The sequence below is a fragment of the Gouania willdenowi genome, chromosome 7 (assembly GCF_900634775.1).
Source record: "Gouania willdenowi chromosome 7, fGouWil2.1, whole genome shotgun sequence".
NCBI lineage: Eukaryota > Metazoa > Chordata > Actinopteri > Blenniiformes > Gobiesocidae > Gouania > Gouania willdenowi.
Genome location: NC_041050.1, coordinates 8,273,479 through 8,298,250, shown reverse-complemented (window position 1 = coordinate 8,298,250; position 24,772 = coordinate 8,273,479). Strand labels below are relative to the sequence as shown.

The following is a 24,772-nucleotide window of genomic DNA, read 5'->3' as shown; positions in this document are numbered from 1 at the left end:
TAACAAGGTAACCAATAGATAGGAAAGAAATTAGATGATAGATAATTGTTTGCTGATTTAGGACCCATTATTTATTTCAGGCTTAGTAATTGTGATTCATTGTAGTTTCACTTTAGTAATTGAGAATATAATTGTAATCAACTTTCTGATGATAAAAAATAATTGTAATTTAATTGTAATTGAAAAAATGCTGGTCACTGTAATCATAATTTAACATGGGTAATTGAGGACGTAAATGTAACTGAAAAATGTAATTGACCCCAACCCTGGATGGAGCTGCTGTTCTCAATTTTCTTCCAATGACTGGATTGTTTTCGGCTAATGACACTGACTCTTGCACTGCATGATGGGAGTGTTCCGATGCCTCCACAGAGTCTTCAGCTGTGTGTTCACTCCTGTGTGGGCTGATATGTAGGAGGAAGGCCAGTTTTTTTTTTTTTTTTTTCAAACAAGACTGTGAAGATACTGGAATCTACCTTGAGGGAGTGAGTTGAGGAGTGGGCAGATAGAAGTTGGAAAAGGGTGATGAAGGTTAACCCACACTAACGCGCAGGATTCATTCCAGTATCTTAATATTCATTGTAGGCCTCGGATGCAGACAACGCCGGCAGAAAATGGGACAGTGATAGTTCTTTAACAAAACAAAAAACCAAAAAAAAGCCAGCTTTTCCTGAGTGTTATGCAAACAGGCAAGCGGATGGTTGGAGATCACACAAAAGTTCAAGAGTTTATCAGTGGGAAAGGAAATCAGGGGTGAAACAAGCAGACACACACACACACACACACACACACATAGTTCTTCTCAGCTGATCAGCTCACTGGACATGCAGAAGCAAACATAGTATGTAATCCAGTGCACATGAATCCTCCTCCTTATTTGAGCCTCTCTTTCAAACACAAACTCACACAATCAACCCAAACCCATTCTGGCAGAGGGTGTGGTGGTGAGGAGAGGGGGTGGGGGTGGGGGGGAGAAAGTCTGTGAAACTGCTGCAGCCTTATCTCGCACAACTAACAGACGTCTCACACCTCTGATACCCTGCCACCACCCCCCCCCCCCCCCCCCCCTCAGTACCCCCTCAGACATCTGTCCACATGCAGTGGCAGCTTATTAACACCTCAAGTGTGTCTTTGTGAGTGTGTCGTGTATCGTTAAGCAGCACTCCACATTTTCTACATTGCGAATCTGATTCTGCCAGATTTGAAGGGGTTGCAAAGATGATTGATGACACAGTTATAGAAGAAAATAACCTGGAACCCATGGTTGGAACACGTGACTGCCACCACCAGACTACTGCCTGAACAAAGAGCCAGTTTGTGCAGCGTCCGAAGCCAAGAAGATGCTAAAAGATGCTAAAAGATTCTTAGGTTGTGGACCTATAGACCAAAAATCTATATGCAAAAAAATCTGTTCATGCTTTTTTGGTCCTAAACTCTAAGAATTTTAGGACAGACAAGCCCAGGGGGGTTTATGGCTTTGCTCAAAGGGCTTACTTAAAATGATGACACAGCTGGGGGGCATGCGGTGCTCTCTCTCCACCCAGATCTGCTGCTGATATGGGGATTTGAACAGACAACCCCCAATAGTGTCCAAAAAACCAAACAAACCAGGATTTTACTGTAAATATTATAAATATAAAAACACAACATTATTCCACTGTTTTCAGCCTTGCTGCATTGTGATAGTGCGAAGAGTTATGAATTCCAGAAACATGTAAATAACTAGGCTTTACACAGATCTGATCGGCTATATCGGATTGATCGATATTTTGTATTTTATACAATTAATGTGATCGGCTGTAATATTTTAATTTGCCAATCCGATCAATGACATCATTGTTGTGATTAAACTTTCTGTAGATGCTCCTACTGCATTGTTTTATCGTCTCATTTACACAGAAGAGTTGTTTGCTGAGCACCGGACTTCTTCCCCAGTCTACTGGCTCTAAAAGTGGGGGCAGCATCTGCTGTTAGTGTGTGTGTGTTTGTATGTGTGCGCTTGTTTTGTAGAGGTGTCCCAATCCGATATTTATATCGGCTATAGGTCCGATATCAGCCAGAAAACAAATATTGGATTATATCGGACTGCATCTAAAATATATAATAATATATGGGCTCCGATTAAATTGTCCGCTCCAACACTTCTACCTGTAAGTGACTGTGGTTCACACTCCAACAAAGAAGGTGAACCTTAACGTTGGTGCTGGTCGTATATATTTTTTTTTTTTTTATTCTATTCAATTGTAGAATACTGTAGATATATCATGTTGAAGGTTAAAATGTATGTAACCAAATGGTTAATAATAAATGGGTCAGTTTTTCTCATCCCTACTGTTGCTGACTATTGTTCTCTGTTTGAGTAACATCACTTGATCAAGCCTTTTTTAACACTTCACACAACAAAATAAGTAGTACAAGTATGTATGATTCGTGCTGATATCGTATCAGATCAATATCAGTATCGGCCGATACGCAAGGCTGCAATATCGGTATCGAAGTGAAAAAGTTGTATCAGGACATCCCCATTGTTTTGTCTATTCAGGCTGAGCATGAATAAAGGGAGAGTCCTAGAGCGGACTGATGCGCTCTCGTTTACTTTCGCTTTCATTCTGTCTGTTTCAGAAAGATGGTGGATGGTGTGTGTGTATGCGCCCCACCTCCACTGTGCACCTGTGAATACGGACTATAAGCAACAGTGGGTTTTGCGATTCCACAGTCAGGAAATACAGTTTGTCTTTGCTCCTAATGCTAATGTTAATGCTAATGCTAATGCTAACACTAATGCTGATGGAAGCTTCACGTAGTTCCAGTGTGGTCTGCCTCAGCAACTTCATCTCCAACTATAACTCTCTTGTGGTTGCTTCACAGCAGTCGTTGAGTATAACATTCAACTCCAGTTTAATTCAACAGGTGCAACGTTTATTTTGCCAATCACTCAAAAACAGCCTACAGCTTATAATCGATTTGCTTCGGTTGCACATGCTCCCTGACTCTGCACACTGGTCGAGAGGCCAATGCATTCATTCACAGTTAAAGGGCCATGCATCCACACACACACTGACAACAAATGTTATGTTCAGGTCCTGCATAGAAATTCTTCCACTCTTCCACTCCCTCAGAGTCACAAGGCTGCGTTTAGGTCCCGAAACATGGCACCGCTTGATTTTTTGTGAATCTGTATCAGGTAGTACCAAAGGAATTTGGTTGGTACCTAAAAAAACAACCTGAATACATGATTGGATCAGTGATCGGTGATCGGCCCAAAAATCCTGATCACGTAAAGCCTAAAATAAACTGTTAATAAGCTAACATCATAAACAGAGGTGACAGGACAAAATCCAAACCCCTTAATAGAAAAATGGACAAATTTCCATTCCCATGTATAAATATACCGTAAAATAATAACATTGTAATGCAAACTTGGGGTTAGGGTTATAGTATTTTTATTTTTTTTATTATGTTACATTTTCTGATACAGGGTTGGTATTTTGTCTGTAGGGATTTTGTCATGGATGTGTAAACAAGATAACTTTGTCCTTTAGTTAATTATTGTTGGGGAGTGAAAAACCATTGCTATCCAGTAGTTGGCTAAAGACAACTTTAAACCACTTCTACTTTTCAAAATGAAAACCTAAAATATGTTGGCCCCATTAAAACATGACCTTATCTTCCTGCTACGCTATGTGTTAGCCTTAAGGCTACATGATGCACACCATCCAGTTGGAAAGCACAGTTAGCAGTTAGCATGCTAACATCAGTGATTTTTTTGAAGTCGCAATTGTTTATACCAATCGTGAATTCATACCAATAATAAGTATAGTTTAAAGAAGCTATTCTCAACTGGTGGGTCGGGACCCAAAAGTGGGTATGAACCTGTACACGGTGGGTTGCAGACAACTAGTCAAAAATCTCTCATTTTGGACTTTTATTTTGAAAGAAACTTTTATTTTGACAGGCGTACTGTGAAATGCATGTTCCACAGTAAAATATATAGTTTATGTTTTGAAAAAGATTATACATGTGTGTTTTCAACAGCTATTTATGGAAAACTAAATTTGGTTGTTTGATTTCTAAAAAGAAACACAATTTAATGACCTTGGCAAAATGTGGGTCCCAGTTAAACCAGTTGAGAACCCATGGTTTAAAGTGTACATGGGGCGTTTAGTAGCAAGACAGATAACTAGAAAAATAATAATAATAAATTAAAAAAAGAAAAAAAGACTAATTGGTAATGACCGTAGTAACAGAAATAAAAGGTAGGTTAATTGCATTTCATATTAGCACAAGAAACCAAGAGGGAAATTAGACAGATTAAGTCCAAATAAGAAATTGGAAACGCAAGATAATATAAATTACAGTCAGTATGAATCAAGAAAAGATACGTTAAAAAAAAATAAAAAATTACATTTACAATAAAAGAGAAAGAAAGAAAGAAATTCATTATATTAGGTGGTGCAGAAAAAACAATCTAAAAATAAAAGTACAATAAAATAGAAAAAAGAAAGAAAGAAAGAAATTACATAAGGTGGGGAAAAAAAAAAATAATCTAAAAATAACATTCACAATACAAGAAAAAGAAAGAAAGAATTTCATTATATTAGGTGTGCAGAAAAAAGATCTAACAAAATAACATTTAGAATAAAAGAGAAAGAAATAAATGTCATTATATATTAGGAGCAGACATATAGAACCTAAAAGGTAAAATCATTTCTAATGGTGTAAATGTAATATTGTCCCACAATAAAGCCACATCTGGATGGAAGCACTCACAAAGCCGTATCCTCTGGATTTCCCGGTCTGTCTGTCGGTGATCACCACCGCCTCGTCGATGTCCCCGAAAGTCTCAAAGTATTTCCGAAGTGAGGCGTCGTCGGTGTGGTAGGGCAGCCCTCCGACGAAGATCTTGGTGTACGTGGTGTCCTTGTCCGTGTTGGGGGGCATGATCTCTAACGGGACCCCGAACAGCTGGCCCACGAGCAGCGGTGAAGTCATGGAGAAGGAGAGCGACTCACACACACACACACACACACACACACAGACAAAGACACGAAGTTTGTTTGGTTCGGCCCTCAGTGACCGTCACACACCGGCCATAGCTCCCCGTGGGTCCGTGTCTGTGGATCAGACCTACTGACAGGTGTCTCTGTCCTCGTGCTCCAGCTGGAGGAAGGAACGCGCTCCGTGTCTGGTCCAATGGACGCTCGGTGCGTCTCTGCCCGTCTGTAGCACGCGCTCACTCCGCCTCCGCAGGATACCTCTAACACGTCCGCAGAGGAAAACCACAAATACACCGAATTTTAAAAAGTTTAGAGACAACCAGTGGAAAATAAATATATTTATTGCGACAAAAATCTCAAATTACATAAAAAGGCTGAACTTCCAATTTCAATTAACAAGTTACTTCTCAGGCATACTGATTTTATAGTTTATTTCTCTTTTCTTTGTGTACACTTTCTGCTTATATTGTCAATATTTCTCCATTGTGTTACTAATAAAGTGTTGTTGTTGTTGTTGTTGTTGTTGTGTGTGTGTGCGTGTGTGTGCCGACTTTAATGTTCTTATTGATTTTAAGCTGTTGAATGTTTTCTGTTGCACTTTTTGATCATGTAAAGCACATTGAGTTGCCTTGTGTATGAAATGCACTATACAAATACATTTGCCTTGCCTTGCTTTATCATTAGAGATGACAGGTGATATTATCGGATTCGGCTCACCGATATTAATAAAATATCGGCCGACATCGTTATCGGTTTGTCCATCTATATAGAAAAACCGATACGCGCTGTTGTTTGAGAAAAGACATTTAATATGAATATGGCAGTTTGTTATTGAAGTTAATTATAAGAATTCATCCAGTGGGACATATTGAGCCCAATATGTAACAACAACATGAAATGTAACAAGACCCTAATTGTTATAAACAATTTTTTTTAATAAAATCCAAAATGTTAAAACTGGTCAATAACGTAATAAGATGCTGAGCAAAAAACGTGAAAAGTTTTTGCGTTAGTACATTATAGGGCAGGCCAAATGTGTACATATACACAAATTTATGCATATGCATTTGTGTATGATACTACTCTTTACATTGAAGGAATTAACCCTTTAATCCATAAATCATTGAGTCACTCTGATGATTTCATTAAATTATTACACTATTAAGGGAAAAATATTTGCCTGCCCCATAAAGTAATAACGGTGAAATGTTATTACGTTTCGGGTTCAGCATCTTGTTATTATTTACCAGTTATTACATTTTGGCTTTTATCACATTATTTTTTATAACAATTCTGGTCTTGTTACATTTTGTCTTGTTGCATATTGGGCTCTGACTGGGCATTATATTAAAAGTCGCCTTAACTTATAAGTTCCATGGAGTCATATTTTATATGACCTAAAATTAAGTGGAGGGCAAGGGGGTCTGTGTATTGGACAATATCTGCATATCAGATGTTGGCTAAAAAGCTCATATCAAACATCCCTAATTATCACAACCTCTTATCTTGTCTTGTCTTGTCATGGGCCACATGTTGAACAGCCTTACTGTACCATCGAGTTAACACTGTGATCCAGATGTGCAACAGCTGGGAAATACTCACCATGTGTTCTTTTTATAGCAAGCCGTTATCTGCACAATACATAGTAGGTACAGTATGTATATAAATAAATTACCCACACACTCAGGCTTTACTCATTTTGTCTCACACAGGTTAAACTGGAGTCTCTAAACTGAACTCTGTGTTTGGTTTTTCTCTGTGTGTTCGACCGGCAACACTTTAACGCTGCATCCTTTGAGTCAACTGTGAAGATGTTTGGACGGATTCTTTCCAGTCAAGCAAGTCAGAGAAACCATTTAGTGTTTTGTTGTGTAGCCGTAGCGGATACACCGGCAGCTCTTTAGCTTTGCTACTTTATCCTTCATCATAAACACATTTAATGTCGTTTATTGATGCAGTCGCTGCTCTTGATTTCTCTTGGAGCTGTTTAAGGTGCAGAGATTTGTTTTTTTTTTAGTTTTTAGGTTGTTTTTATTTTTTTTTTGCAGCTTTTATTGCACACAATACCAAAGATGGCAGGATAATGTAAAAAAAAAAAAGATCCAAAAGTGAAACATGAAAAATAGCTCAATTGTTTACATTACAGTCGCTACAGCCACAATCCAACCATGATAATCGCATCATGATACAATTAGAAATCACATCTAGATAATGTATCCCTATTAGAAATGTAAAGTTATTAAGGTCATACAGATCAAAGGACTTGGGCTTGCTCCTCCATCCATCCATCCATCCATCCATCCATCCAACCATCCATCCTGATGTGCATTGGGTAGGAGCTTATACATTGATTCATCTTTTATCCACTTCTGTAAATCTATTTCAGACACAAAGACAAACACAAAGAAACCAAAGGCACACATGCACGTACACACACCAGTGTTACCTTTGACAGCAAATTTTGATTTAGTCTTTTGACTAAAATGCAACTTAATTTTAGTCAAAAGTCATCAGGACTATTTCGGTTATAGTTCAGTTTTAGTCAACCAAATTACATTTAGATTTTAGTTGACTATGTCTGTTACAGCATGTAGTTTACATGTAGTCAATTTGGTTTACTAACGCATGAGTAAACTTTACAAATGAAGAAAAAAATGGCCATAATAGTACTAGAGAAGACAAAAGTGTCATTAGTACTACAAGCAAGTATTATACGCTAATAATGGGGTGGAGAAAAGCAAATTCAGGCTTGCCAATGGCTTTCGAAAATATTTCAACCAATCAAGGAGCTGGATTTGGTTTTATTTCCTCCTACTTTATTTGCATTAGCTCTACTACTACTACTAGTGAATATTTTAGCTTTAGTAGTGCTAGCGTTTTTGGTGCACTATGGTGCCATTAGACCTTATTCTAGTAAAGCAAAACAGTCTTCAAGTAGATAAACTTGTGTAGTAAAGCTTTGAGTTTTTATTAGTGATATAATTTAAGTCTACAAGTGACACAAACACTTGTGCACCAAAAACCTTTACGAGTCAAACTATGTTTACTAGTACTACTAATGACACCTTTTACTTCACTTGTAAAGTCTACTCGCCTACTAATAAACCAAAATTGAGAACATGTACTCATTAATTTGAGTACTAGTAGTCACTGAAATCAAATTTATGCTCTAACAGTTTTATATTGGATCTGGCCTGAAAACCTTTACATGAATGATTTTGCTAACTGTCATTAAAGAGTCATTAAAAAGATTTGCTGCCGGAAAAAAATAAATGAATCAAACTTGTGGGAAAATCTTCAGGGTGTATAAAAAATGCTAAACGTGGGTTACATTAAGCTACAAGTCACAGTCAAATTCTGGCCTTGAGTTGTCTACACAGTATTTAAAACTGTTTTTTTCCCCAGTGGGAGGATGCATGAAAGTACAACAATGGTTGACAGGAGTTGTCTTGTAGGGAGTGACCAGGAAACCACCCGCAGATTATAGCCAGGCTGCAGATAACAGAAAAAACGCCACTGAGAAAAAAAACTCTAATGCTCCTTTTTTTTTAACCTCATAAATCTGCTGATTTTGCAATGAGACTATCTACAAAAATCACAAATTATCCTTCCTTTTCACTCCTGTGTCATCAAATCCCTGAATACCACACTTGAGACAGTGTCAGCATTGTCTTAGACTTGCAGGGGTGTCAAACTCAAGGCCCGGGGGCCAAATCAGGCATTTCTGTACTTTTAAGTCATAAATTGTTGGCTAAAACGTTACCGTTTTTTTTTTCTTCTTCTTTTTTTTTTAAAACCATGGTATTCCTCAAACGACATTAGAAAATGTGTACAAATTGTCCACAAATGATAGAATTTAGGAAATACAAGATCCCAGAGTTGCTAATCTGACCTCATGTTTTGCACCTCAGATATTCTAAGAATAAAGATAATCCAAAGATCCAAAGCTGAGAACGAAAATGTTGAATTTGCTTTTTTATCCCCCCCAAAAATTTGCATTTGTTTGTTCCAGCCCACTTGTGATTAAATTAGGTTTTGTGTGGCCTCTAAAGTAAAATAAGTTTGACACTCCTTGTCTTAGAACAATGAACAAAGTTAACCCCCCCCCCAAAAAAAAACAACAAAAAACCCACAGCAGACACATAATGATGTTTAAATATAAATTTGTATTTACATTAATATTCACATCAAGAAACAAGGTAAGAAAAATGCAACAGTATCTTACATTATGTAACAATGACTTTCCCCAGACGTGTTTACTCTTTTCTTTTGCTCCAAAAAAAAAACGCACAGAGAAGAAAGACTTCATGTAAAACGACAAAACATGTCTTCAATATTTGTAGATTTGTTTTTTAAACTCTTCATTAGGAGTCAGTTTTAAAAGGGGGGAAAAAAGGGTTAAAAAATGGAACGCGGGCTAATATTTAAAGAGGCAAATGACATCAATCATGGGTCCACCTTTAGAGAACATTCGAAATGACCGTTTTTTTGCAGCACGACAATTCAACTGGCCATATGGTTTTACAACAGGAAGGAAGAAACAATCACAAACAGAAACTCCGAACAGCTCAGCAGAGGCAGACACAACTCTACACGACCTTATACGGATGGGTATAGATAATATAATATATGCAGTTGAACATATTATTCAGCTTGATGTACATTATACGTTTTTGTGCAACAATCAAAGCGCACGTGTACTTGCACGATCTACATCAGGAACAGTTTCTACGCATGATGAACGAAAAAAATCTTTGGACTGAGCGAGTTTTTGAAGGTAGATTCCAGAACAAAAAGATTCACAGGAACAGTAAAAAATATTGTGAAAAAATCTGTCATTAGATAGTAAAGAGCGTTTAATTCCTCGCGTTGCTTCCAGCGGATCAAAAACATAGAAAGATGCACAGATATTTCAGAGTAAAAACGATGAATAAAACCAAACAAAAGAGATCAGAGAAACCTCAGGAGTGAACAAAAGTCATACAGGGAGGAATGAGGTCAGGAATAAATCTCACCACGTACATACTGGTAAGACATTTGGGCCCTTAGAAGCCAAACACAATCATGTATCAAATGATTTCATATAGGCCCCCTCCTTTTTCCATTTTAGAAATAAGAAATACTCTATAAAGGAAGTCAAATCAAGCATGAGCACCTTTCTTGCTAAAACAAAGACAAAGTTCATGGTTTGAAGACTACAAAAAAAAAGTGCTTTCTGAAAGAAGGAAAAGGGAGAAAAACTGCACTGCTTACAAAAGGAGTCCCTTTGAAAATAAAAGCTGACCTATTAGGGAATAACAAAATTACACTTTTTAAATATTTAAGCCTTGCAATCTGTGCAAAAAACAGTATGTGACCTACAAAAGCATATATTTATATATAGATTTATTTCTTTATAGTACATTTGTAGACTATTTACAATTCATATTCACAGACTAAAGAAAAAACACAATCTCCAAACAAAGACATGGGGTCTAATACTGCAGTACCTTTGAGCAAACTCGGATTCGTCCTCAGAGGAAAAAACCAGGAGGAAGGATTATTGCTGGAGGTCCACAAACCTTCACGTAAACACCTTCTGTGATCAAGATTTAGAAAGAAACCACTTCATGAGAGCAAACACGTTTGTGCTGTTTAAAGGATTTGCATCACTCAGGGTTTAAAATGACCTCTCAGAGGATGATGGGGTAAATATGATTGTTTTAAATGATCAGAGGCCCGTTTAAAAGACTTTTGTAAAAAGGCTTGAAAGCTATCAGCTCGTCTCCCATTGGTTAAAATCTGTGCTTGCTGCGTTTCACCAGTTTTCAGGGGTGGACTGGGGCCATCTGGCATACCGGGCATCATCCCGGTGGGCCGTTGAACCAAAGTTTTTTTTTTGGACGAGCGAGTGGAGGCAGACATAGTAAAAGCTGGCCAAAATTGGTCCAAAAGTGGCAAAAACGTGGCAAGAAAAGAGTGAAAAGTGACTAAAATGGGTCAAAAGCAGTCTAGAGTGGACAAAAAAATGGGCAAATAAAGAAGAACCAGGTGGTATGTAATGGGAAAGGTTAGCTTAAATGGTGAAAAAAGGCTAAATGTGGCAAACAATAGTGAAAAACAGCAAAAATGTGGAACAAAATGTAGAGAAAAAAGGAAACAACTATTGGACAACTGGTAGCTTATTTGGATGAAAAGTGGCCAAACAAAGAAAGACAGGACACAAATTAGATAAAAGTGTCAAAAAAACTTGCAAAAATGTACAAAAAGTAGGAAAAAAGGAATATTTATTGACAAAAGGTCACTAAAGTCTGAAAAAAGTGTCAGAACTTTTTAAAAAGGGGCAACGATGGATCAAAGGAAGTTGCAAAATGGCTAAAGGAAATAGATTTAAAAAAAAGGGGTTAAAAGGGGTTTTCTGGGGGAATAATAATTAAAATTAAGACATAATAAAGAGCCACATGTTGAGCATTACTGACTTAATAACGGCTTCTACGTGGTTTCGCCGATGATGTCGTGGACACAAAATGCCAGGGTTGAATTTTTGTCCCTGTCCACCCCTGGTCTGGTTCCCAACACGAGAGCAAACATCACAAGGTTTTACTCCATTTCCAATCAACAGCCTCTGTTTTTCAGGACAACACACACACACACACACACACACACACACACACACACACACACACACACACACACACACACACACACACACACACACACACACACACACACACACACACACACACACACACACAATCAGGAATAGTCTGCTGTTATGCATTAACTCTGGCGTAAAGGCCTCGACGTCGCCACAATCCTTTTGATGTTGGCTTTTCCTTAAAGTGCAAACAGCCAACGAGTATAGTTCAGCCGTACTTTGAGCCCCGCGGCGTCCTAGAGAACCAAAAAAATAAAACAATGTGCTACTGCTTAATGACATTCAGGTGAGGGCCACAATCTCTCCATCGAGATCCTCCATGAGCAGCATGGAGACGGTGGATAAAAGAAGAGGAATCCTGTATTTTTAGGACCAGAACACAGCGTGGTGGTACATTCCACAAAGAAAAGACGACGTCCTCCTTCAAAGAGGAACATTATTCTCCAGTCGACGTGACGAACCACGGAAGGCGTCCGTCGGACCACCATTGTGTGTGTATGTGTGTGTGTGTGTGTGTCTGTGTGTGAGTTATGACCACAGAAGTCACAGTGTTTCTGTCTGTTGTTCCTCAAGGTTTGTCTCACTCCCTTTGACTGGCCTTCAGTCCAAAGTAGGAGGTTCACTCCCCCATCTGGTGGGAGGGCAGTGCTGCACAGACACACACGCGCACACACGTATACACACAAAAGGCCTCCTGTGCGCACACAAACTGTAGCTGCACTCTTCTCCTATCTTTGAATGGAGGTCACACTTCAGCAGTATTTCTGCAACATGGAGAGAACAAAGGAAAGAAGAAAAATCAGCCATGAGTGAATAAAACTAAAAGAAAAACACTGAACTCATGTTAAGGGACATAAACTTGTCAATGTTCAGGCTGTTTGAAAAACCAGTAACTAGTAACTTTTACTTTGAGTACTATTTCATTGAGCTACTTTTTACTTGTACTTGAGTATTTTATGTATAACTTACTTGTACTTGTACAATTTCGATTAAGTAACAGTATTTCTACTTGAGTTGGATATATCAGTGCTCTTTACGCCACTGATACTGATTCTGTATCAGTTTCAAATAAACAGATCTCCCAAAATTTAAAAAAATTAATATCTCAGTTTGTAATTGGTGGATCTTTATTAAATTTGACTCAGGTATGTCGGAATGATTCCTTGATTGACCCACCGAGTTTCTTCCAGATTGGATCTGGATTGTGCGATTCATCGCAATGTTTCGAAAACATTTGGACCTATTTTAATGTTATTAATGGGGATATACAGTACATTTCTTCCAAGTCTTTAAAGTGTGAATGATCATAGTACAATAATCAGTATCACTGATCCAGATAACTGACAATATCTGGAAAAGAGGAATTTTTGTTTGTGCTATCTGAGGACTCTTGTTTTTAGTAAACAGCAGACACAGTGTCACTACTATGCTTTTATAAATGGCTGACTATTCATTAAAAGGGAGTGCTTTCTTTCTTTATATATATATATATATATATATATATATATATATATATATATATATATATATATATATATATATAGCTTGGTTCAGCTTTGTTCCTGCCTGCAAGTCAAATTGTTTTCCTGAGTAGAACTAATAAACATCCAACATGGCACACATTAAAAAAAAAAAAAAAATACCTACACAATAGCTCCAGGGGTGCATCGTACATTAGAGTGTGCAGACAGACACAAAAAGTGCCCCCAGTCGTAGCGTAATGACTTAAATATGTAAAGCTGTGGTTCTCAAACTAAGGGCACAGCAGGGGGTTGAGAAATGAAGCTGAATATAAATGTTGACTAAACTTGGTGATTTAAAGTGAAATGAGGAATTAATCTATCAGTGACTGAAGAACAATGGCTTTCAGTATTTCCTGGAGGAAGTGGAGGAAAGTCAAAAAGTGAAATTAAGTGCACAAAAAAAAAAAAAAAAAAAAACAACACTTGTTCTGCATTTTGGAAATGTGACCCTCAGAATAAATGATCTGTGCATAAAGAGACTGTCATCCTTTTGGTTACATGTGGTTTGCACAAGTGTTTGCTGAATAGGGTTTTGATGTTTTGTTGTTGTTGTTTTTTTTTTTTAAAGAATTGATTTCAAACTAGATCAAAACAGACTTGATAAGAAAAATAGCAAAGTAAACCAAGAGCACTATAGTATTATGTGTGGGTCAGTGTATGTGTATGTATGGTCATTGGATTTTACGTGTAGAAAAGGATATATATATATATATATATAAAGGTCAGTGTTTATTGGATTTTTATTTTGAAATTCTAAATTTAAAATTGAAATTCAAAGCATTTTTCAGTAACAGGGTCGAAAAGGGATGAATAAAATTTGAAAAACTGGTTGATTTTCTTTTTATGTTTTTAAAAGCAAAAAAATGAAATGTTCAAAAACAGAAACAAAAAACACTAGTTTTTATATATATATATATTGCGACCGAAATGTTTATTTTAGCCCTAACCCTCAAATGTTTCTTTTTTTTCCGTATATGTATTTTTAAAAGTAGAATTTGCCGTGTTAAATATGTTAAAATGGAAAATGTCAGAAGTGGGATTCGAACCCACATCAGCAGAAGGAAAAATCAATTAGACCACTTGGCCAGTCCAGCAGTGACGGAACTATAGTCAGATTTGTCTGAGGTCCGGAACAAAAAACACTTTGTTCATTTTTTGTTTACAGAAAGAGAAAATGAAAATCAGTTGATTTTAGCCTTTCTGACCCTGACAGAAGAAAAATCCATTGCATTTCCATCTTATTTTGAAATTTTCACGATAATCAGAAAACAACATTATCCTTTTCCGAATGACCAAAACATACATTTGTGACCATTGCCCATGTGTGTCTGAGCAACAGTGCAATCACAGATTGGTTTGATGTACAAACCTGATCAGGACCCATAGGCATCCGTCCCATCACCATTGGATTCATCCCCATCTGGCCCCCCATCTGGCCCATGTGCCCCCCACTGGCTGACATGCCTCCATTCATCATCATGCCTCCGTACTGCCCGGGATTCCCTTGTTGCCCAAACTGCTGCTGCCCTGGAGGCCCCTGTTGCCCAAACTGCTGTGGAGGGTACGAACTGCAGAAGAAAGGAGACCGGGAGGAAGAGGAGGGGTCTGTAGTTTCTGAATCAACAATCTTTGCTGACGTTTCCGTGGAAGGCGTTTAAAAGCGTCTTACCTGTTGCGTCCCATGCCTCCTTGTGACCAGCCTTTCATATCAGCACCCTGGTACATGGGACCGCCCTGTGGATGCTGTTGCATCATGGGATTTTGAGGTCCCATGCGACCAGGCATCATGTTTGGAGGACTGCCGCCCGACGGGCCAAAAGAAGGATCTCCCTGCTGACCCATTCCTACAGAAAGAAATCATTCAAAGTCAACTTTTCCTCACATCCAAACAAGATCTATCCATCCATGAAGTGGGATGTCACTGGGTGTAAAATCATGCAAAAAAACACATATATTTTGTTTATTGGTAATACATTAATAATAATACACTACAAATGTTCATAAATTAGATCAGAGGTTCTCAACCTTTTTCAGGTTGTGACCCCATTTTAATATCACAAATGTCCGGTGACCCCAGAGACATTTTGTTTTTCTAGAATGAGTTTTTGATCATGTTTATTAAAGCGTGTTACAAATACAGATTAGCACCACCTCATATATTTTTATACTGCATTTTATTTGACCTAAATTCATATTTGAGAAAGTTTAAGTATAAGATAGTTATGTATCTGATATTTATTGTGTGTGATGTGTATTTGAAAAACAATAATAATTCAAAGCATTTTAACAATAGAATTTTAATCTATTTTTACATAAGTTTTTTTTTATAAATATCTAGACAGCAGAGCTAAAGTCAGCATCACATGGCAACATTTCTAAAAGTTAAAGGCCCTCTATTTCTCCACTGCGTATGACTGAGATGGAGATTTTCAATCATATTATCGTTGATTTAATGTTTTTACTGTTGATGTTAATGTTCTTATTGACTTTTAAGCTGTTGAATGTTTTTTGTTGCACTTTTTGATCACGTAAAGCACAATTAATTGCTTTGTGTATGAAATGTGCTATACAAATAAATCTGCGTTGCCTATTAGACATTTCAAGTGACCCCATTTTATTTAGAAAGTGTCTATTTGTACAGTTGCCGTACATACAACCCCCACTGCTATTGGTACGATTACCGAAGTACAAGTACGTAGTGTCTTAGGGTTAGGGTTAGGTTTAGTCTTAGTCACGCAACCTAAACTGACCAATGACTGACCTATCACGTGACCTAAACTGGTCAAATAGGGCGGATACAATGTCGGTATATTGATACAGCAACCGAACGGATAGCCACTGCCTATATTCTACAGGCAACCCCACATGGGGTCCCAACGCCAACGTTGAAAAACACTGGATTAGATCATTCCTAAAGCATTTAAAGATACAAATTGCAGTAAATTGTGATTTAAATTGAATTGACGATGATTATGAGGTGGTCCACGTTCTCCCCTGGATCCAAACATTGTAAGAACCCCCGCTAAACTCTTCTCTGTTTACTGACTGATGCTAATTAGCCAACATGCAGTACCTGGAGTCACCACCAGAAGGCGACAGTATTTTATCTGGTGAACTCACCGTAGTTCCCGCTGTAGCCAAATTGCTGGGGGCCTGGCTGGCCCATGTTGGGCCCCCCCATGGCATTGTCCATTCCACCAGGAGCCGTGACATTAGGAGGAGGACTGAAGCCTCCAGCAGCAGCAGCAGCAGCCGCCGCCTGCTGCTGCTGCTGCTGCTGCATCAGCATCATCATGCGCTGGCGCCTCATTTGCATGGTGACCATCTCCCTGCTGCGCTGAGCCATCATCTGAGCGTTGAGGAAACCCGGCTGAAAATACACAAACACAGAGTCAGAGTCAGGGAGATGTAGAGGAAGCGTTTCATGTACAAATATCTCACATGTTCAACATAACACAAGCTAATGTATTGTTGCTGTTGTTTATTGTGCATTAGAATTACCGTACAGTTACAAGTTTGGGGAAATAACAACAAAACAAGATTACAAGCATTAGTTTCACTTCAGAAATGAGAAACAGGTTATGTTCATAATACAGTATATTTGGAGCACATAGAGCACTATTCACAAAATTAAAATAGCATTTAAACAGCAACTTAGCCCCCAAAAATATTTCACAAACTATTTATTGAAAAGGCATTACTTACGAGACAAAATTAACGTTCGGTCACTGCAACATAAATACATAAAATGTATCTCAAAGCATAAGTGTTAAAGCGAAAAAAACAGAATATACTTATGTACAGTATCTGTATGTTTGGACAGATGAATGTATAGGGGATTACATGAATTGTATAAATATATATCAATGAATGACGTCTCATTCTATAGTGTAAATAGTTGTTTATTATAAAAAGATTAATGTGTAGAAATAAAGTATGGAAATAAAGTACAGTACTAGATATAACAAGGGGTAGGATTATACTATATTTATCATATCAAGTATATACTTCCTTCTACACATGTACAGGCTTCACATGCTGGATTTATTCTCTCTTTTCTTTGTTTGATTTATTTTTTATTATTTTTTCTGTTGTGTCCAAGTTAAAAATAAAAATTAACTCAAATCAAACCAATTTTTTTTGTGTTTTTTTCTGTTTTTTTTTTCCCCACATTAGAACACATGACTCTATCGCCATTATTTTAGGTCCTTATTATTTTTGTTAGAAGGTTAAGTCATAAAACTTCAGCGTCCTTCTGGAGGACAAAAACTCAACTAAGTAACTGACGTTGCACTAAATAGAGACTGACCTTGTCTGTAACTGCATTTACTGCATTAGTGGTAGTTAGGACGTACAGAGTGAAATATGATATGATTGACAACTTCACTCAGGTGATTTCTGACTGTCACACTTGAACCCACTTCTTGTAAAGACTGCAGAGCATTTCGTCTTCATGAAACGATCAATTTATTAACATGAAGTTCACCTCAGGACGATCCTAGTGCAGAATTTCGATAATGTGAGTGAAGTTGGCCTGTAGATCTTATATAGCAAATATACATGTTGTGTGATAGAGGTATGAGGATTGAGAGGCAATTGAAATACTGTGGGGGTTTTGGAGTCATTTTGTGTATTTTTGTGACTTATGATGCCTTTTGTGTGTTTTTGGTCTAATTTGGCATAATTTTGTTCTTATTTTGTGTATTTTTGTTGTTGTTTTGTGTAATTTTCTATAATATTGTAAGTTTTTGGTGTCATTTTGTTTTTATTTCTCCATTTTGTATAATTTGCTTTTATTCTGTAAGTTTTTGTTGTTGTATTGTTGTTGTCATTTTAATGTTTTTTTCATAGAAAAACTGACCAATTTAATATTAGTCAATGGGTTACATACGTTTTAAGATAAGAATAATTTACCTGTACAAATTAATAAAATAAAAATACAAATTTAATGTCAGTTGGCCATGAAAAAAAACCTCAAAACCAATAAAAACACACAAACAAACTTTTAAAGTAAAATAAATCTATCTTAGGTCACTGGTGTTTGTCACTGTTTATTTTTCATCAATTCAGCCTCGTACACAACAGTACTATTCGTATTTCCCACATTTTAAAAACAAACAGTCTTATTATTCTTTTAAATGACATTGTGTGATCCAATGCAGACTTTACTGATTGTAATGTATCGTGCATCATCTTACCTGTCCTCCCATGCCAGGCTGCATGCCGGGTCTCATGCTGGGGTTTCCTCCTGGATTCTCCATCTTCATGGCCATGCTCTGCCGCGTCTGATTCATGAACTTTTGGGAAAAACAGAAAGAAACATGGAATAAAACCATCAAACGTTCGCAAAATGCATTCAGAGTGCATTTACAGTGCAGTGTTTCTCAAACTTGTTTGGGTGTTCCCCACTTTGAACGAAGGTCAACTTTCAAGTCCCCCTCCCCTACAGTGCCAATTGCCCCCAAATAATCCTGACAAATAACACATTTTCAAATTTATTGAACTAACAGGGAACAAGTAACATCATATTTTATAATAACTCAATAACTAAATTATAATAATTACCTGCACAAAAACAAATGTGAAAGTGCAGTAGTCAAAAATACAGAAAATAACCAAATATTGTTTGCAATCTGTGACAAAAAGCTTAAGAAAACAAAAAAGGAAAAATATTTTTGGAAAGTTCATTGTTCCACTGCATGTGAATCACATGCTGACGTAAATCATTATTTTTGCATGTTACATTTTGTTCCCAGTCGCATATCTAATGGCTTTCAATAATTGAATGCTCTTTTAATTTCTGCTACATTTTTAGGCTTCTCATTATTACTTCCTCCGGTTTGACGCGCCCCACCTGTCATGTCTCCACTCCTTACCAGGGGGACGCGCCACACACTTTGAGAAGCACTGCATTAGTGCAACCCCCAAAAACAAAATTGTGTTTCAAGATGTTGAAAGTTATATGAAGCCCAACATAACACACAAACTACACAAACAGAAAACTACAGCAAAATGCACAAAATGATAACAAAGACAACCATTTGAATGCCAAATGACTACAAAAACTTCAGACACACAAAATGGCAACAAAATTGAGCCAAATGACAGAAAAATGCACAAAATGACAGAAAATTTGCACAAAAGACAACAATAACACGCAAAATATAACAAAACACACAATGACTCAAAAAACCCAGGCAACAAAAAATTGATATATTGACAAAAAAATAGACAAAATGAATTAAAAAACACACAAAAAGTGTAAAAACTCAACACAAAAAACAAGAAAACCCACACAAAAAAATTTTAAAGACACAAAATGCCAACAAAATTGCACAAAAAGACAACAACACAAAATATGACAAAACACACATAATGACTTGAAAAACACGATGAATAGAAAATAGACAAAATGAATTCTAGAACTCACTAAAAGTCTAAAAAGTTAACAAAAAAAACAAAACAACACAAAGACTTCAAAAACACACAAAATGAAATTGTGCAAAAAAACAGAGAAATGCACAAAATGACAGAAAAGTACACAAAATATGACAAAAACACACATATCAACTTGAAAAACATGTAAAAAGGCAACAACAATTCACCATATCGACAAGAAAATGGACAGATTAAAAAACACACAAAATGTCTAAAAACATGAGAGGGGTCCAGCTCCAGCTCCTCTAACTTGGAAAACTCAAACAAGAAAACCCATTCAAAAGGACAACAAAGACAAAACCCTTTGATCTTAAGTAAATGTTGATAATGTGGCCCTCGGATCAGACAATGTTGATATGTATTAATAACTAATCCAATATTTTTATTAGTACCTGCTGGCCTTGCAACCTCTGTTGCAGCTGAAGCCTCATTGGTTTGTTGGCGTTCATCATCCTCGGTCTCATCATGTTTGCACGAGGGTGGCCCATTGCACTCATACCTGGGAAGCCGCCGCCACCGCCTTGGCCCATCTGTGACAACATAGGACCAAAGCCACTTTGCTGGGCCTGACCCTGCATGGGATTCCCTCCATAGGCAGACTGCATGGGAATGGAAGGAGGCCCGGGATAGCCCTGCCCATATATCGGCTTCTGGTCCAACACCATGGACGGGTCCTGCCCAGGGAAAGTCTCCAGCTGCTGCTCCACTCCCTGAGTCTGCAGTAAAGGACAAAGAGATAAGTTAGTCAGACTTCTGTGTCTAATTGATTAATGTCCAACTGTTTGAGTCACTAATCGTCTTTTTCCAAGCAGCACAGACAGTTCCCTCTGGGGTCATCCATCTCCTTTCAGCGAAAGAACAATCTGAACATGGCGAGTCATGATTCACACAAAGCAGAAATATGCAACACTCACTTGTGAGCAATAATATGAAGACAGAAACTTAGTTTTTTTGCTGTTAAAAAAGGTTTACATCTAACACAATGGCGGTGAACATCCCTCATTTATCAACCTTGCGTGAAAACGGGTGCAAATTTAAGTGCACATTTGGTCGTACGACAGGACCAATGTGTGATTCATGAAACATTCGTATTTGACCAATCCCAGTGTACAAAGGATCAGGTGTAGATAAATTCGGCGGCTGAATTTGATCATCGTTTTCATGTTACACCCTCCTGTTTCCGAGGCCTTGCCCACTGAGGTCAAACAAGAAAAGAAACATTTCAAAGATGAAGATCGGCATCTTCACATCAGAGGTGGAGCAAAACAAATATGTGCTTTTTGATCATGTTAAAATTGGACTTTGGAGCTCATTGAAATGCTCTGTGGAAGAGAATCAGCTACTGAGCAGGTGAAGTCTGCCCCCCTGTGTGCAACTTCACAGCAGAGATCCTGGAGAGACAGACCTCAGTCCACAGGCTTGAAGCAATAATAACACCTTAAAAATGACTAAATGTTGTTCCTTCTGTGTTTATTATGCCTTCAGCCAATTTTACCTATAATTAATCATGTTACTGGTTAAATACTGTAGCACATTTCTAAAAGTTTAAGGTATACTTGACATTTTAAAGGCATGAAAGAGGTCCTATTTCCACCGTACAGCCGCCACAGGCTGCGCTGCGCACATCAAAAAGTGCTCCATTTACCAATGCAATGTTGTACCAAAACTGATCAGGCTAAAAATAATGTCATTAACTTTTTCTAGGGTAGACAGCTGGTCCAAGACAGAGCAGATGTAGTCATACGCACAGATCTGATAATAGGAACGGTTGATAAATGAGGGCCCTTGTTCATCCACGCTGATTGTTTTAACATTTCTTACCTGACTGACGAGGTCAGGGATGCCCAGAGCTCGATCTATCTCCTCCAAAGCGATGCCGTCTGTGTTATTGAGCAGTGAATCTAGCTGATCCAGCAGCGCCCGCTCGTCACTCTGACCTTCACTGGTGGTGGGAGGCACCAGAAGGTCATCCAGTGTGTTCCCAAACTGGCGCCTAAGACATAGACAAGAACTTACCACAAAGTTTGAGGGTTGAGCTCAGCTTTTTACAAATCAAAGATTAATGAAGCTGCTCTGACCTGTTACCCTCCATCGCCATCATTGAGTCCGGCCAGGAGGGAGACTGGCTGGAGTGGGTTTGTTGGCTGAAAGGACTCAAACCCATATCAGCTGAACCTCCTGAAGACACAAAATAACACAATTTAAGTTCATTTCTTATAAAATAACAAGCAAACAAACAAGCACCCAGAGAGCGCAAACTTCCGCGAGGCACCAAATATCCTCTTTACCAGATATTGACAGTTAACTGAATCAGTGACTGATATGATCATGATACCATTATAATTCAAACTTTAAAGGCTTAGAAGACATTTCGATCTATTTTTCTATCCCTTCCATCAATTTTTTACAAAATATTGCAACAAAATACACAATCCAGATCCGATGAAATTTGGTGGCGTAATCAAGGAACCAACCTGACATAACTGAGTCATATTCCAAAAAGATCAGTCAGTTACAAACTGAGATACAAATTTTGGTCAATGATGAGAGATAGGGATTTTTTGATTTTTCAAAAAATCCATATATTGATCCACATCCTGTCCAAAATTTAGGTGAATCTTCCATGGTGTATGGCAGACATTGGCAGACTTGTGGTCCTCAGTGTAATTTTTTGCGGCCCTCAAAGCAAATCCCCCTAAATTATAACTATGAAGCTCAACATGATACAAAAAATAATGCCAGCAAAATGCACAAAGTACACAAAAACACACAAAAATGAATGAATGTTGATACTGTGGTCCTTGGCTCAGATACAATCACAGTTTTGTGGCCCCCGCTCTAATAAAGTGGCCCATCCCTAGTGTAAGGTGTATCTTTGGTAAGTTTGACATAATCCTGCTAACAGACAAACAAATAAATTATTAAACTATAAAATAAAACTAAATCTATTGTCCGTTTTTTGTCTTTCTATCTCATTTTTTTGTATCATGTCTTGAGGTGTTTCCTATTTTACTTGAGTCATATAGGGGATGTTTATTTTATTTGTTAGTAGTTTACATGTCCTCTCTGATCACACGTTTGCATATACTCTGATCTCAAAGTACAGTAACTGAAGGAAAATGGATTCTATAAGTATAAAAATACACTAGGACAGCACGTTTGGCTAATCAACCACTCCACTGATCATTGAACATTACCAAGGCTGGATATTGTCATTCTTACAGGATTTATATCAGAAATTCTTTGGACATCTTACTGCTCTCCAGTCATAACAGACGTACCCATATCCATGAGCTGTTGCTGCAGCATAGACCTGGCCCCTGGTACGCTGTTGGAGCGGCTGACCATTGGTCCTGACATCATGCCTTTGCTGTTGTTGTAATCCATGCCAGGTCGCATCATACCCGGGTGTCCTGAGCCCACTGGGCTGGCACTGGAGTGATGCATGCCCCACTCCCCTGAAGCCCCCATGGGAGACCTCTGAGGAACCATACCTCGATTCAGGGGTCCTGGTAATACAGATGGTTAACTATAGTTACTGGTTTTACTATTTTGTTTTGTTTACTGTCTTTTTAATAAGATACTAGGAGAGAAAACATGCTTAAATACACACCCATGTTTCCTGGGTATCCGTCAGGGCTTCCCATCATGTTCTCCTGCTTGATGAGCATGGGGCGTCTACCTGTACCTCCAGCCATACTGGGGGGCTTCCCGTCCATGGCCCTTTGAAAGGGCCCTCGAGCTCCTGAGCCCATTCCTGGACTCCCTACAACAAAATCATACTTGATATTTTTGTAGAAGGTAATACAAGGTATTACAATTATAAGGTAATTAAATGCTCTTTATGTGATTAAAAAGTGCAACAGAAAACATTTAACAGTTCAAAAATCAATGAAAACTCCCACACTAAATAGTTAATAAAACAATTATGAATATTGTGCACTAGAATAGAAAATGTTTTTTTACTTTGCTTTTTTATTTAATTACTGTTCTAAAATATGCGATTGCTAATTTTATGTTATTTTAGGAGATTTGAAGAATATTATAGTAATATTTAAATTTTTTTTTTAAATGGTAGCACCATTTTTTTTCTTTTTTATTTACCAATAAAAAAAAGGTCACGATAAAGGTTTTCTACCCTAGAAAATTAGTAAATGTAAGTCAAGTAAATGTATTATTTCAGTCTTCTTTATTAACAATTTTGATTCGTTGTTGATATTTGCTGAATGTTTTCATTCATATGGGTCTCTTAGTTAGTAGTAGTTAGTAATTTCAGACATGTAAAAGAAATAAGCAAAATAATACAGTTATGAACAGACAAAAAACAAATACTTTACAAAAGAGAAGACGTAAAAAATGAAAACAAAACATAATCATAGGAGTTTTCATATTCATAATCAGTCCTTCTGTGTCAACGATGGTTAAATAACTGATTCAAATGTTTAAGGTAAACTAAATAATGTGATATAAACTGAGATTTCTATCAAATGATTTATAGGCTGTGATGTGTGAACCTCTTACCCTGCAAGCTGTCATCAAGGCAACCCTGGGGTTTGTGTCCTGCATCGCTCAGCCTTCCTCCTCCTCCTCCTCCTCCTACTTGATCATAAAAGTCAGCGCTCGATCCCCTCAGATCTCCCAGGATGGACTCCAGGTTGTGCAACTGATGAGTAGAAATGACCAGAATCTATCACTGGTCCACATCCAAACCAAAATTTAAAATTTGTACATTCATGCGGTTGTATGAAGCAGTGAGGCAATATAGTTTATAAAACAAAAGTAGCTAAAACATTAGCACCTCACAGGCACCTTTTAGGTACAAATGCTAATCGTTGTGCAGCAAATGATCACAAATATGCACACAGGTAATAGAGGTAGTTGATTGTTTGACTACATGTGAAAGTTACAACAATAAAACATGATTGGAATCTGTATAAAAATAAAAAAAATGCTACCCTTTCTATTATATTAATATAGAGTGTTGAAAGTATGTGTTAATGTATGAAGGATGACGTCACATATATTGACCCATTATTGTCACTTTTAACCTCTTTTCACCATATTTCATGCATATTTTTGCCAATTTAATCACATTCCCGATTTGTCATGCCCATTATTTGCCATTTTAAACTAATTGTTCCAATATTGACACTTTGAACCCTTTTTACCACTTTTTC

General features: G+C 37.6%; 2 protein-coding genes across 4 annotated transcripts in view; both read right to left on the bottom strand.

Moving 5' to 3' along the window:
• Positions 1–5,235, bottom strand: part of rbm38 (RNA binding motif protein 38) — a 40,300-nt gene extending 35,065 nt beyond the window's left edge. For both annotated transcript variants that reach the window (XM_028453078.1, XM_028453079.1), the window contains exon 1: positions 4,771–5,235. In XM_028453078.1, coding sequence (XP_028308879.1) covers positions 4,771–4,992 — 222 coding nt within the window. In that variant the 5' untranslated portion in view covers positions 4,993–5,235. The remainder of the gene's footprint in view (positions 1–4,770) is intronic.
• A 6,118-nt stretch (positions 5,236–11,353) lies between these two features.
• The window catches only part of LOC114467241 (nuclear receptor coactivator 3-like), a 97,671-nt gene continuing 84,252 nt past the window's right edge, over positions 11,354–24,772 (bottom strand). For both annotated transcript variants that reach the window (XM_028453406.1, XM_028453407.1), the window contains 11 exons: positions 24,117–24,258; positions 23,209–23,361; positions 22,877–23,104; positions 21,674–21,773; positions 21,417–21,588; positions 19,988–20,311; positions 18,356–18,454; positions 16,278–16,527; positions 14,827–15,001; positions 14,527–14,725; positions 11,354–12,398 (listed from right to left, as the gene is read on the bottom strand). In XM_028453406.1, the coding sequence (XP_028309207.1) occupies positions 12,387–12,398; positions 14,527–14,725; positions 14,827–15,001; positions 16,278–16,527; positions 18,356–18,454; positions 19,988–20,311; positions 21,417–21,588; positions 21,674–21,773; positions 22,877–23,104; positions 23,209–23,361; positions 24,117–24,258 (1,854 nt within the window). In that variant the 3' untranslated portion in view covers positions 11,354–12,386. The remainder of the gene's footprint in view (positions 12,399–14,526; positions 14,726–14,826; positions 15,002–16,277; positions 16,528–18,355; positions 18,455–19,987; positions 20,312–21,416; positions 21,589–21,673; positions 21,774–22,876; positions 23,105–23,208; positions 23,362–24,116; positions 24,259–24,772) is intronic.